The 13,993-nt window shown below is 52.5% G+C and overlaps 1 protein-coding gene across 1 annotated transcript; it reads left to right on the top strand.

Moving 5' to 3' along the window:
- The first annotated feature begins 3,895 nt into the window (after positions 1-3,895).
- On the top strand, positions 3,896-7,147 carry LOC136843982 (protein NYNRIN-like). Its single transcript, XM_067113000.1, has 2 exons — positions 3,896-4,072; positions 6,215-7,147. The coding sequence occupies exons 1-2, from the start codon at positions 3,896-3,898 to the stop codon at positions 7,145-7,147; spliced, it is 1,110 nt and encodes a 369-aa protein (XP_066969101.1).
- The last annotated feature ends 6,846 nt before the right edge of the window (positions 7,148-13,993 follow it).

A 13,993-nucleotide genomic window follows, 5' to 3' on the forward strand; every position in this document is an offset into this window, starting at 1 on the left:
CTCCTCCCTGATGCAAGTCTGAAGGACATTAGTGAGTAGTTAGCTAGTCTCAAACAACTTTACAGGTCTGTGATTCAGAGGGAACTGATAATAATGTAACGTGTAATTAACTTGAACATTAGTGTATGTGGCACTAAGTCGACTGCAAGTCTTATATTTGGAAGCTTCAAAAAGTCAGATTGCCTACTCCTGCCAGAAAGCAAGTACTGTTTGTAGGGGTTCTTAATAACAAAGATATTGATGATGCTACATTCTTCAAATTTTTTATTCTAAACCATATTTGGATTTTCGGCCAGATTTACACTCCCTATCTAGGCCTTATTGAATGTAGGAATACTTCTCACGAAAGGGCTGCTTTCAACCAGCCATGAACGGCTGGAGGTGAGAAACACACGCAGACCCTTAAGAATTATGACTAGCTCAACAAGATTTATAACCAGATGTCTTAATTCCACAAAATCATGTACTAGTTCCCTTCCACAGATGAACCTATTTTTAAGAACAGTAAAGCAAGGCTGAATTCACCTGTTTGCCTTCGCCTTTCCATTTCCACGGACATAGGTAGTGGAGTGAACACGTCAACAAGTAGTTATCTTCAGTACTTAACTTGGGGTTCAACAACAGCTGGAGAATTTCCAAGATTCTGCCTACTCAGTGATTCCTGTGTGGCTGACTGAAAAGTTTCCTCCCATAGAGGAACAAGTCTCTTGTTTTGTTTAAAGCAAACTTATCCCTGATTAAAAAAAATTAAAATAACTTTCTTCTTACAGCAGTGGTTTTTGAAGTCGCAGCATTTATGATTACCCAGTTCATTGAAGTCTTTGATTTATAGTACTAATAAGTTTGTAAAGAATTGCTTAAACAGTGAGAACTGTAAAAGATCATCCTTGTCTACGCTTGTAGAATGGGGCCTTAATAAAGCTTTTTTTTTTTAATGATTCTCGTTGGGCTAGATACTTCCTGTAAGATCAGTGTAAGAATCTGGTGTTGGATTCCACACAGAAATGTCACGTTTCCAATTGTGCTTTCAAGCAAGAGATGCTATGATTCCTGTAACTTTCCTATTGGTCTGGCGAAAAAGTTGACCAGAGCAATATGGCACTGACTGAGAGCCATGAAATGAGAGGAGCAATATTTTGGACAACCATGACCTGTCCAATGACAGTTGTTAAGACGGTGGGCAGCTTTTTTATGGCTACTACCAAGCTAAGGGTTCAGAAAAAAGCTCCATTGTGCACTTGTTTGTATCTTAATCAATTCCAGCTTGTACTCTGGCCTGAATAAGGCAAGGAAGAGGACAAGGACAGGAAGGGGGACCATCATCACCTCCAAGAAATGTACCAAGCTTAAGTGCTCAGGTGAAACTTTGAGTTACCGATCAGGCTTCGGTAACTATGCAACTTGCTGAGCAGCCATCACAAGTCCCAAGGTGTGGGCAACACCAAGTTCTTCCAAAAGAAGAGAGATTGTCCCACACCCTTAATTTTGTGTGCTTTTGAGGGAGACCAGACTCCAGGAGAGAGGAATCATAGGCTTGTTTGATATCTGACAAAGCCAGAAAGAAAGGGTGTCTCTAGCTACCTCGTCCTTGTGCCTACATGTACTAACAAAAAATCCCTTACACTTTGGCCTCAAGGATTGGGTCCTTTTCAAATAGTAATTTGTAAAGTCCCTGCTCAACGGGTCCTCTATGATGAACATCCCGTTTTCTGCCGTGCCTTCACAGGTTACCTAAGGTCGCATGTACACAATCTTATCATTATTGTGAATTGTATATTTATTACCTGTCCATTTGCCCTTGTACCACGTATATGTGTCAGAGTATTTTTATGTCCAACCAGATATTGTTAATCATCATGTTTTCTGTATGTACCTGTCCTGTTTTGTGTAGAGAAATAGTTTGACCTCAGGTCACTTGTAAAGTTTTGTACTCGTGGTCTGTGTGTAAACGCAGACGTCCGCACGCCACTTTATAAGCGGGTCGCTTCATCAATAAACCATTACGGGCTGCTCTAGAAGCAAGAGCCCGTGCTGGCACAAGGCCAGCTAAATCTAAAACAACAATCAATAAACCAGCAGTACTTGTCTTCCTGCTCATTATTTCGCACCTCTCTCACAATGGTGACACCCGGAGTGGTTGTCAGAGCCATTAACGGACCCAAACGGTGACTTAGTCTTGGCCCGATGAACCAACCCACGCTCCTAACGGACAACTACGGCGCTCTAACAAAGCATTCAGGTGTTACTGACCCTCGTCGGCAAATCACTGGCGTCATTAGCGGACCCACACGGCACGCTCCCAAGCGTGTATTGATGCGAGTCTTCCCTCACACTACAAGTGAGAGCACGGAATGAACATGGACACAGACATCCCCACCCACATATATATTACCGCAAACTTCTCGGAAGCAGACATCTCCCTCGCGCAACCCCCTGCCGCGCGCTCCTCCACGCCGGTGCCCGCTCCCCACGCAATGCCCCTCCTGACGGGCCAACCAGTAGCAGCCCTCAGCATAAGCTGCCGCCATTCACCCATCAGAACCCAGCGTCCTGGCTCTACAGGGTCGAGGGGCAATTCAGGGTGGCAGGCCTGACCGACAAGGTGTTGAAGGCGGACATCGCCATCAATGCCCTACTGGAGGAGATATACAAGAAGGTCGCCCCATGGGTGACGACAACGACGAGTCCTGCCACCTTCCAGGAGTTAAAGGCCACTCTCGTCGAGACCTGCTCCCTGCCGGTCTCCGAGATAGCCGCCCGCGCCCTTGACCTCACCATCAACCTCCAGCAAGACACGAACCTCTTGGAGACATGGCATGCCCTCCAGGACCTCCTCCTCTTCCCCGAGACTGACAGCAGCGGCAGGCGCAAAGAGATTAGCCTGTCGAGGGAAATCTATAAAAGACCGCATCACGCCGATCACGGTCTCTTTCGAGCACACGTGTGTGTGCATCATCCGCCAGAGGGACCAAGGCAAAAACAAGAGCATCCCATTTTCTCTCTCTCAAGGAATGCAACTTCTACCATACAATATTTCCGTCTGTTTCTCCTTAACCATTGTTGCCTCGATTTATGTACTACTTGCATTGCCATGCAAGCATTCTAATCATGTACTCGTAATACTGAATTCCACCGAATCTTCTGTATCAAACTGTATGTATGTTTGTTTGTGAAGACGCCAAACGTCTCGCCATTTCACATATGTTATGCTACTGCATTGTATTCATTAATATGTCTCGAATCTCATGCCATTGGCCATATGTGGAATTTCCTGGCCTTTCCATTGATATATGTTTTATCACTGTACGTTTATTATGTCTCTCACAATCGCCATCTGTTTGTCTGCCGAGAAACACAGATGTCCGAAACATTACCTCTGTTTTGCCCTGTCTGTGTGCAGATACTACTTTGTGGCTCGCTCCAGCCAATAACAACTTCGAAGATTCTGTACATTCATTCAGTAAGGAACCACCAATAAACCAGACAACACCCAGCCAGTATGTCACTCAATCCATCCTTACAGATCCTCCTGCAGCAGCTACTCCCAGAGGTCCGTGGGCAGATCATAGAACCATACACCCTGCCGGTCGAGGGCCTGATCAAAGTGGCGCAGCAGCTGACGGACTCCACGAGGGCACACCCCATCAACTGCCTCCAGCTGGAGGACACCACCACAGAGGGCACACCCCATCAACTGCCTCCAGCTGGAGGACCCCACCACAGAGGGCATCAACACCGTCGACAGGAGGAGGCCACCCCACCAGCAGAAGAAGGAAAGGCCGGGGCTTTGCTATTACTGCCAGAGGTTTGGTAAAGCTGCCCGAAATTGTGAAGCCTCCTGCCATTTCTCCCCTCCAAAAAACGAGGGAAGCAGCGGCCACCCTCACAGGCCGCCATGGCAGCAGCATCCAAAACACCCAGGGGCCCCGCACCAGTAGGCTTCTACGTCCGCGACACTGTCTCCGGCAGGACGATGCTGATTGACACTGGGGCCATGCGGTCAGTGTTCCCGCCTTTCAGAGAGGACCTGAGATGTCTGCCAGACCCGACTGCCTCCCTGACAGCCGCCAACGTGCCCCCCATCCTCTCCTACGGCACCAGGCTCCTGTCGTTCTCCATCCTTGGCCGGAGGTACGTGGAACTTCATCGTCGCGGACGTAAGGACCCCGCTCCTGGGTGCGGACTTCCTCGCCCACTTCGGACTGGCAGTCAACTTCGGCTGCAAGCGCCTGCTGGACACCGAGTCCTGCGAGTCCCTGCCCTTGTCGCCTTGCCCCAGGGAACCCACAATCTGTTCTGTCGCCCCCCACCAGTACGGCTCCCTCCGAAGGAATTCCCGGAGGTGTTCAAACCCGAGCTTCATCAGGTGCCCGGGGCCCCTGCCAAACAGTGGATATATCATCACATCAAGACAAGGGGCCCTCGACGCACGCAAAGTTCCGGAGGCTTCCCCCACAGCGCCTTCAGGAGGCCAAGAAGACCTTTGCCGAGATGGAACGGGTGGGCATATGCAAGAAGGCTCCCAGCCCATGGGCCTCCCCCCTTCACATGGTACAGAAAGCAGACGACACCTGGAGACTCTGCCGCGACTACAGGTGGCTCAACCTCGCCACAAAACCCGACCACTAACCTCTACCAAACATGCAGGACCTAACGGTCTCCTTCCATGGGGCCAAAATACAGTGAACCCCCCGTATTCGCGTTGTCAACGTTTGCGGACTCACGTATTCACGGGTTTCTCTGTGGAACATATCTAGCCATCATTCGCGGAAAATTCGCCGATTCGCAGTATTTTTCACTGAGAAATATTCACTAATTACTGTATTTTCGTATAATTTTCATGAATAAATGCACATTTTGTGATAAAACTATTAAAATATTCAGGTATAAGCATTTTTACAGGGTTTTTCTGTGTTTAAGCTATCAAAATGGGCAGTTCTAAGTGTTTTTAGAGGGTTTTAAGCATTCATGGTTTGACCCATTCGCGGGGTGTGGGACGCATCCCCCGCGAATACGGGGGGTTCACTGTATTCTCAAAGTTGAAATCATATTTTCAGGTAACAGTAGCTCCAGAGGACATCCCTTAAACTGCCATCCTCATGCCTTTTGCATCCTACGTCTTCGCCTTCTCCACCTTCGGCCTGAGGAACGCAGGGGTGACCTTTCAGAGATTGATGGACAGCATCCTGGGGGGCCTGAACTTCTGCATCTGCTACGTTGATGATATCCTAATTTTTTCCAGATCCCTCAGGGAACACCTACAGCACATCCTTAAGGTCCTGCAGCGCCTGCAGGAGAGCGGTCTCGTCGTCAGGTTCGACAAGTGCACCTTCGGCGTCGATAAGGTGGAATTCCTAGGCCACGAGATATCCCCAGGAGGCGTCCCCCCAGTTTCATCGAAAGTCGAGGCCGTCGTCAGGCTCCCCACCCCTACCTCTGTCAGGGTCGTACAAGAATTCCTCGGAATGGTCAACTACTACAGGAGATTCATCCCGGGGATTGTGCACACCATGGCCCCCCTGACGGAGATCCTCAAGGGCCGTCCGAAGACCTTGGAGTGGGGCCCCGACCAGCAAAGGGCCCTCTCCCTAACGAAGGCCTCCCTCGCCAAGGCAACAGCTTTGGCCCACCAGGACCCCAGCACTCCCCTCCAGCTGACAATGGACTCCAGCAATGTCGCCTGCGGGGCCGTCCTGGAGCAAGTCGTCATCGGAGCCCCTCAGCCCATTGCCGCCTTCAGCAGAAAACTCAGCCCCACTGAGTCCCGCTACAGCACCTTTGACAGGGAACTCTTCGTGGTGTACCAGGTGGTATGCCACTTCAAATTCCTCCTGGAGGGTATGCCCTTCACAGTTTGGACGGACCACCAGCCGCTGGTCCATGCCTTCACAAAACTGGGGGATGCATGGTCCTCTAGGCAGCAGCGGCACCTCACAGCCATCGCGGAGTTCACCTGCACCATCAAGTACCTCCCGGCAAGAAGAACCCAGTAGCTGATGCCCTCTCAAGGATCGAAATCGATGCAGTGCAGCTTGGGATCGACTACGAGGACCTCGCCCGTGAACAAGGCGCCGACCTAGAGACTCCAGCTTAGCGCACTGCCATCACGTCGCTGAAGTGGAAGGACGTGCCCCTCGGCCCTGGAGAGCCAACACTGCTGAGCAATGTAAGCACTGGCCACCCCTGCCCACTGGTGCCCACCTCCCGTTGTCAGCTGGTCTTCGACGTCATCTACGGACTGTCCCACCCCTCTGGCAGAACGACGGCCAGGCTGCTGGCAGAGAAGTTCATCTGGCACGGCATACGGAAGGAGGCGACGGCCTGGGCAAGGCAGTGCATACAGTGCCAGGCCAGCAAAGTAGGGTGGCACACCAGATCAGGGGTGGGCGACTTTCCCCAGCCGGGAAAACGTTTCAGGCACATCCACGTCGATGTAGTGGGTCCTCTTCCCCCATCAGGAGGAGCAAGATATCTTCTAACAGTCATCAACCGCTCCACCAGGTGGCCCGAAGCTACGCCCATGGAAGAAGCCACCTCCAGTGCGCACGCAGAGGGCCTCCTCTCCAGCTGGATCAGCTGTTTCGGTGCCCCGGACCATATAACTACAGACAGGGGCCCCGCCTTCCTGTCCAATCTGTGGACTGCCCTGGCACGCCTGCTGGGGACCACTCACCACAGCACTGCCTACAACCCCACGGCCAGTGGAATGGTGGAAAGGTTCCACAGGTCCCTGAAGGCGTCCCTCATGGCTTGCTGCACCTCCGAGAACTGGAAGTACCTGCTGCCCTGGGTCCTCCTCAGGCTGAGGACCGCCCCCAGAACCAACGGCGACCCGTCCGCAGCAGAAAAGGTCTTCGGGGAGACCCTCGTAGTCCCGGGGGAACTCATCACAGAGGACCAGGATGACTTAACAACACAGAGGCTCCACGACAGGGTTGGGAAGTTCGCCCCCTGCCGGCGGACATATACCAACAGGACGTCCCCCTTCATGCCTCCCGGTCTGTCCTCCGCCACCCAAGCCTTCGTCAGGGACGATGCCGTACATCCACCCTTAACCAGGACCTACAGGGGCCTTTCCTCGTACTTGAGAGAAACAAGAAGGCATTCCGGGTGGTTGTCCGTGGGAAGGAAGACTGGGTATCGATAGACTGCCTCAAGCCTGCATTCCTGGAGGAAGATGTTGGGGGGACTTCCCAAAGCCCCCGCAGGAGGTGGCGCCCCCACAGCCTGCCCCATCTGCAAGAAAACCTTGTGGGCGCCCCCAGAAGGCCCCAGGTCCGGGCAGGAGGGCAACCCAACAACCCATCCACAGGGCACCGAAGACGACTAACACCCCCTGCAGCTGGCATCGAGAAGGCGGGGCCCCCTCCGCCGCCCCAGCAGATACCTGCTCTGATCAGACGTTACCTACGTCTTGGGGGGGGTATTGTAAAGTCCCCGCTCAATGGGTTCTCTATGATGAACATCCCGTTTTCTGCAGTGCCTTCACAGGTGACCTAAGGTCGCGCGTACACAATCTTATTATCATTATTGTGAATTGTATATTTATTACCTGTTCATTTGCCCTTGCACCACGTATATGTGTCAGAGTATTTTTATGTCCAACCAGCTACTGTTAATCATCATGTTTTCTGTATGTACCTGTCCTGTTTTGTGTAGAGAATAGTTTGACCTCAGGTCACTTGTAAATTTTTGTACTTGAGGTCTCTGCGTATACGCAGACGTCCGCACGCCGCTTTATAAGTGGGTCTCTTCATCAATAAACCAGCAGTACTTGTCTTCCTGCTCATTATTTCGCACCTCTCTCACAAATTAAGAGTGCAGACTGGGCACAATATCTCATCCAAGTCTCCATGAACAAAGACACGAAAAGATGGAATAGGGAAACACCCAACCTCTCATCAAGAATCAACGGATTCTGAATCTTAGTTACAAACTCTGGGACAAAAGAGAAAAAGTAGGAACCCCTCTCAAAACTCTGAACAAGATAAGATAGGCCCTGTAACTCTCCTACACTCTTCACCGAGGCCAAAACCAAGAAAAAGACAGTATTCCGTGTTAAATCTCTGTCCAAGGAACTCAACAAAGTTGTAGGGAGGCCTAGTAAGTCTACACAGCACTAATGATTCACCCCATTATGAGGGCCAAACTCCCAAGGAGGGCAAGACTACTCAAAGTTTCTTGTATGCATGGATAACCCCTTCAGTTTGAATACCTGAGATAAGGCTGAGCGATAGCCTTTTATTACAGAAACTGAGAGGTGTTGACTCTGCAAAGGTTGTGAGGACAAAAAAGGTCAACTGGGTATTAACTTATTTATTACCTGACTGCAGGTATACATGGCAGAGTGCGGACGGAAACGTGGTGCCTGACCTCAGATCGCCGTGACCTGCACTCTGAGCAATTTGTGTTTGTTGACAGACACACAAATGGCAATTTTGAGAGACATAATAAATGTACGATGATGAAATACATATCGGCGGAAAGGCCAGAAAATTCTACACATGAATATTTACATGAGAGTCTTGATATATTAAGAAATGCAATGCATGATGTGATTGATGCGAAAACAAAGAGACGTTTGATCTTTACAAGTACTCCCCCCACAAGACAATAATTACAAAAATAATGATTGGAAGACATCTGAAAAACCAATCACAGAATCACTTTGGGAGCAGGAGCCAGCCCCAAGTTCTTGCTACCTGTGGACATGGGGCAGCTTTGACTGCTGAATTGCCCAGCGGCTTAGCCGAGCGGATGACTTCCTTAGTGCAGCCCTTGGGACATCCTCGACCCCGTTTCGGGATGGCGACGGGATCATCTGCGGCCACGTTTTGTGGAGGAATTCTGGGGCGCCTGCTGGTTTCCTCCTGAGTTTCACTGTCTAACAGGAAAACTGGTCTCAGCTGGTCGACAGAAACCTAGTCTTCACGCCCATGGATGTTGATGAGATAGGCCTTGGATGATCTGCTGACGACACAGTATGGGCCCCTGTACGGTCTGGTCAAGGGTGGGCAGTGGGCGTCGATCCTGATGAAGACGTGGGTGCAGGTATCCAGGCCCCCAGGGCTGTAGACATGGGTCCTGTCCGTGAAAGTCTTTCAGCAGGGTGCAAACTTCTGTGCCACTTCCCTCAGCCTTGGAAGGGAGGTATCTGTGTCGTCCGGCGCCGTGGGGAAGAACTCTCCCGGAATGGCTAGTGTTTCGCCGTAGACTTTTTCTGCGGGAGATTCGTCGCCGCCTGCCCTCGGTGCGGTGTGGAGCCACAGCAGGACCCAGGGGAGCTGGTCCTTCCAATTGTCATTGATACAGCGTGCCATCAGAGCTGCCTTCAACGAACGGTGGGCCCTTTCCACCATGCTGTTGGCTGCGGGGTTATATGCCGTTGTACTGTGGAGAGTTGTCCCCATCAGGCGAGCCAGGGTGACCCAGAGCTCCGACAAGAATGCCGGACCCCCGTCCGTAGTTATGCTATCAGGCACACCGAAACAGCTGATCCAACTCAACAGGAGGGCCTCTGCACAGGCGCTCGTTGATGCTTCTGTCATCGGGGTTGCTTCTGGCCACTGTGTGGAACAGTCTATGACTGTCAGGAGGTATCTGGCACCCCCTGATTGCGGCAGAGGACCTACGATGTCTATATGGATGTGACCAAAGCACCAGCGTGGTTGAGGGAATTCTCCGATGCCTGATTCCTTGTGCCGGGTGACTTTACTTGTTTGGCACGGTATGCAGTTCTTCGCCCACTGCCGAATGTCCTTCCTGATACCGTGCCACACCAACTTCTCTGTCATCATGCGTGCCGTTGTTTGGCCTGATGGTTGGGACAGGTCGTGGATGACATCGAACGTCTGCTTTCTCCTGGAAGCGGGGATCAGGGGGCACGGGCAGCCAGTGCTGGTGTCGCAGAGAAGTGTTGAACTAGATCCTCCTGTCGGCACGTCTTCCCATCTCAGTGCGGTGAGTGTGTAAAGTCCCCGCTAAGCGGGTCTTCTATGATGGCGACCCATTTTCTATGCCACTCCTATGATAATGGGTCACGCAGGATCAACCATACTCAATTATTCAAACTTATCTATGTAAATGTATACCTGTTACTAACCTATTTTGCATATGTTTCTTTTGCTCATGTGTCAGAATGTTGTCAATTTGATCAATATCCATTTTTGCAACTCAGAGTGTATTTATTCATTTTATTTATTGTCAAGAGTAATTGACCTCAGGTCACCCTGGTTCTCATTGTATTCCTCGGCGCGACGTCAGTCCGCCGCTATATAAACCGCCTGTGTCCTCAATAGACCAGCAACGGGCTCACATGGCGACTTAGTTTTGGCTCCAGGAACTACCCACACCCCTAGCAGACTAATTACAGCGCTGTAACCAGCGTTCGGGTGTGCTGACTTTCATCGGCAAATCACCAGCGTCATTAACGGACTCACACAGCGCGCTCCCAAGTGTGTATTGACGCGAGTATTCCACTCCAATTAAGAGGGCTAGAGTGAGCATGGACGCGGACATTCCCTCCCACGTTCAGTTAACCGCGAACCTCGCGGACTCAGATGTTTACCTCCTGCTCATATCACCCACGCCCTCCCCTGCGCCAAGATTCACGCGCTCCTCCACACCGCTACCCAAGCCCTGCACGCTACCCTGCCCGGCGGGACAAACAAAAGCCGCTCTCGCCATAAAGCTGCTGCCCTTCACACGGGGAAACCCATCAGCGTGGCTTTTCAGGGTCGAGGGTCAGTTCAGGCTGGCGGGACTCATGGACGAGGTGCTGCAAGCTCACGCAGTAATCAACGCCCTGCCGGAGGAGGTCTACAGGAAACTCCTCCCGTGGGTGTCCGCCGCACACCCCCTCACCTACCGCCACCTAAAAACATCCCTCATCGAGACCTGCTCCCTGCCGCTCGCCGAGAGGGCAGCCCGCGCCCTCGACCTCGTCACCAACCCGCGGCATGACCAGAGCATCATGGAGTCGTGGGGCATGATCCAGGACCTGCTCACCCTCCCCGGCACCAACAGCAGCGGCAAGCAGTCCGAAATCAGCCTGTTGAGGGAGATCCTCCTCCATCAGCTCCTCCCGGAGGTCCGAACTCAGGTCCTCGAGCCCTACACCATGCCGCTCGAGGACTTGATTAGAACGGCGCAGCAGCTGACTGACTCCGCAAGGGCAGCGAAGCGGGCATCAGCGCCCGCACACCCCATCAGTTCCATTCAGCAGGAGGAGGGCACAGAGGGGGAGATAAGCGTCGTCACCAAAAGGCGGCCAGCATATCATCGCAAGAGGAACCTGCCGGGCCCTTGCTACTCCCACCAGCGGTACAGCAAGGACGCCCGGAACTGCCAACCCCCTTGCTAATTCGCCCATCCAAAAAACGGGGAAGGCAGCGGCCAACAGAACAGGCCGCCAAGGCAGCAGAGGAACCCAGGAGCCCAAAACCATTAGGTTTTTACGTCCGTGACACCATCTCTGGCAGGATGATGTTGGTCGACACCGGGGCCGTTTGATCAATATTTCCACCATCCAAGGAGGACCGCAAGTGCCCGCCGGACCCAGCTGCCGTCCTGGCGGCCGCCAACGGGTTCCCCATCCTCTCCTACGGCACCAGGCTCCTGTTGATCTCCATCCTTGACCAGAGATACACGTGGAACTTCGTCATCGCGGACGTAAGGACCCCGCTCCTGGGTGCGGATTTCCTCGCCCACTCCGGGCTGGCAGTCGATGTCGGTTGCAAGCATCTCCTCGACACCGACTCCTGCCAGTCCCTCCCACTGGCACTGGGACCCAGCGTGCCTACCATCTGCTCCGTCGCCCCCCCACCAGTACGCCCAGCTGCTGAAGGAGTTCCCCGACATATTCAAGCCCGAGCTCCGTCAGGTACCTGGGGCCCCAGCAAAACATGGCATCTACCATCACATAAAAACGAAGGGCTCCCTGCACACGCAAATTTCCGGAGGCTTCCCCCTCGGCGCCTTCAGGAGGCCAAGGACGCCTTCGCTGAGACGGAGTGGATAGTCATATGCAAGAAGGCCTCCAGCCTGTGGGCCTCTCCCCTCCACATGGTGCAGAAACTGGATGGCTCCTGGCGACCCTGCAGTGACTACAGGTGGCTCAACCTCGCAACTGAACCTGACCATTACCCCCTGTTGAACATGCAGGATCTCACGGCCTCCTTCCACGGGGCCAAGATATTCTCTAAATTGGATATTTTAAAATCTTACTTTCAGGTACCAGTTGCTCCAGAGGATATCCTGAAAACCGCCATCGTCATGCCCTTTGGGTCCTACGTCTTCTCCTTCTCCACCTTCGGCCTGAGGAATGCGGGAGCGACTTTCCAGAGGCTGTTGGACAGCATCCTGGGGGACCTGAATTTCTGCATCTGCTACGTGGATGATATCCTTATATTTTCAAGGTCCCACAAAGAGCACCAGAGGCGCAGCCAGGCGGTCCCGCAGCGCCTGCAGGAGAACGGCCTTGTCGTCAGATTTGACAAGTGCACCTTCAGCGCCGCAGAAGGTGGTCACGGGGCCGCCCCCGGAAACATCCGCCCACGCCCGCAGCCAGCCACTCCCACACACAGCGCAACCCCCAGCTCACTTCGCGTAGGCGCAGCACTCTTCAACGCCCCAGCAGATACCTGGATTAATCAGACGTTACCCACGTCTTTTGGGGGGAGTATTTGTAAAGTCCCTGCTAAGCGGGTCTTCTGTGATGGCGACTTGTTTTCTATGCTGCTCCTATGATAACAGGTCACGCAGGATCAGCCATACTCAATCATTCAAACTTATCTGTGTAAATGTATACCTGTTACTAACTTATTTTGCATATGTTTCTTTTGCTCATGTGTCAGAATGTTGTCAATTTGATCATTGTCCATTTTTGCAACTCACGAGTGTATTTATTCATTGTATTTATTGTCAAGAGTAATTGACCTCAGGTCACCCTGGTTCTCATTGTATTCCCCGGCGCGACGTCAGTCCGCCGCTATACGTATAAACTGCCTGTGTCCTCAATAAACCAGCAGTAACTTTTCTCCTGCTCATTCTTTAGCACCTCTTAAAAGTGCCGTGTGGTAGGCTGCTGTTTCCGGGTCTGCAGCCTGTTCCTTCGCCAGGTCCTCGTAGTCTATGCTGAGGTGGACGGAATTTATCTCGACCCTTGATAGGGTGTCTGTTACTGAGTTCTTCCTGCTCGGGACGTAGCTAATGGTGCAGCCAAACTCAGAGATAGCGGCCAAGTGCCGCTGCTGTCTCGCAGACCATGCGTCTCCCGCCTTCGTGAATGCATGTACTAAAGGCTTGTGGTCTGTGAGGATGGTAAAAGGGGTGCAGTCCAAGAGGTACTTGAAGTGACGCACGGCTTGGGAGATTGCCAGCAGCTCCTTGTCGGATGGGCTGTAGTGGGTCTCTGGTGGTGTTAACTTGCGACTGAAGAACGCCAGTGGGTGTGGGGATCCGTCTAAGACCTGCTCCAGCACCGCCCCCCGAGCGATGTTGCCGGCATCGGTGGTAAGTCTTAGGGAGGCGGTGGGTCGTGATGTGTTAATGTGGTGGCTTTGGCGAAGGCTGCCTTCGTCTGCTCGAATGCCTGTTGTTGCGGAGCTGCCCACTCCAGTGCTTTTCGGCTTCCCCTTCAGGACTGTGGTCAGGGGATACATGATGCGGGCGATGTCTGGTATGAAGCTACGGTAGTAGTTGACCATGTCGAGGAACTGCTGCAGGGACTTGATGGTTTTTGGCATTGGGAACTTCTTTACTGTGTCCACCTTGGAGGCCATGGGGCGGACACCTGCCGGGGAGATCTGATGGCCCAGGAAGTCTACCATTTCTGCTCCGAAGGTACACTTGTTGAACCTGACGGCCAAACCATTCTCCTGCAGGCGCTTCAGCACGGCCTGGACGTGGCGCAGGTGTTCCGCCGGGACCTGGAGAAGATCAGGATGTCATCTATGTAGCAAACGCAGGAAGGTAGGTCCCCCAAGATGGTGTC

This window comes from Macrobrachium rosenbergii, chromosome 12, assembly GCF_040412425.1.
Source record: "Macrobrachium rosenbergii isolate ZJJX-2024 chromosome 12, ASM4041242v1, whole genome shotgun sequence".
In the NCBI taxonomy this organism is placed as follows: Eukaryota; Metazoa; Arthropoda; class Malacostraca; order Decapoda; family Palaemonidae; genus Macrobrachium; species Macrobrachium rosenbergii.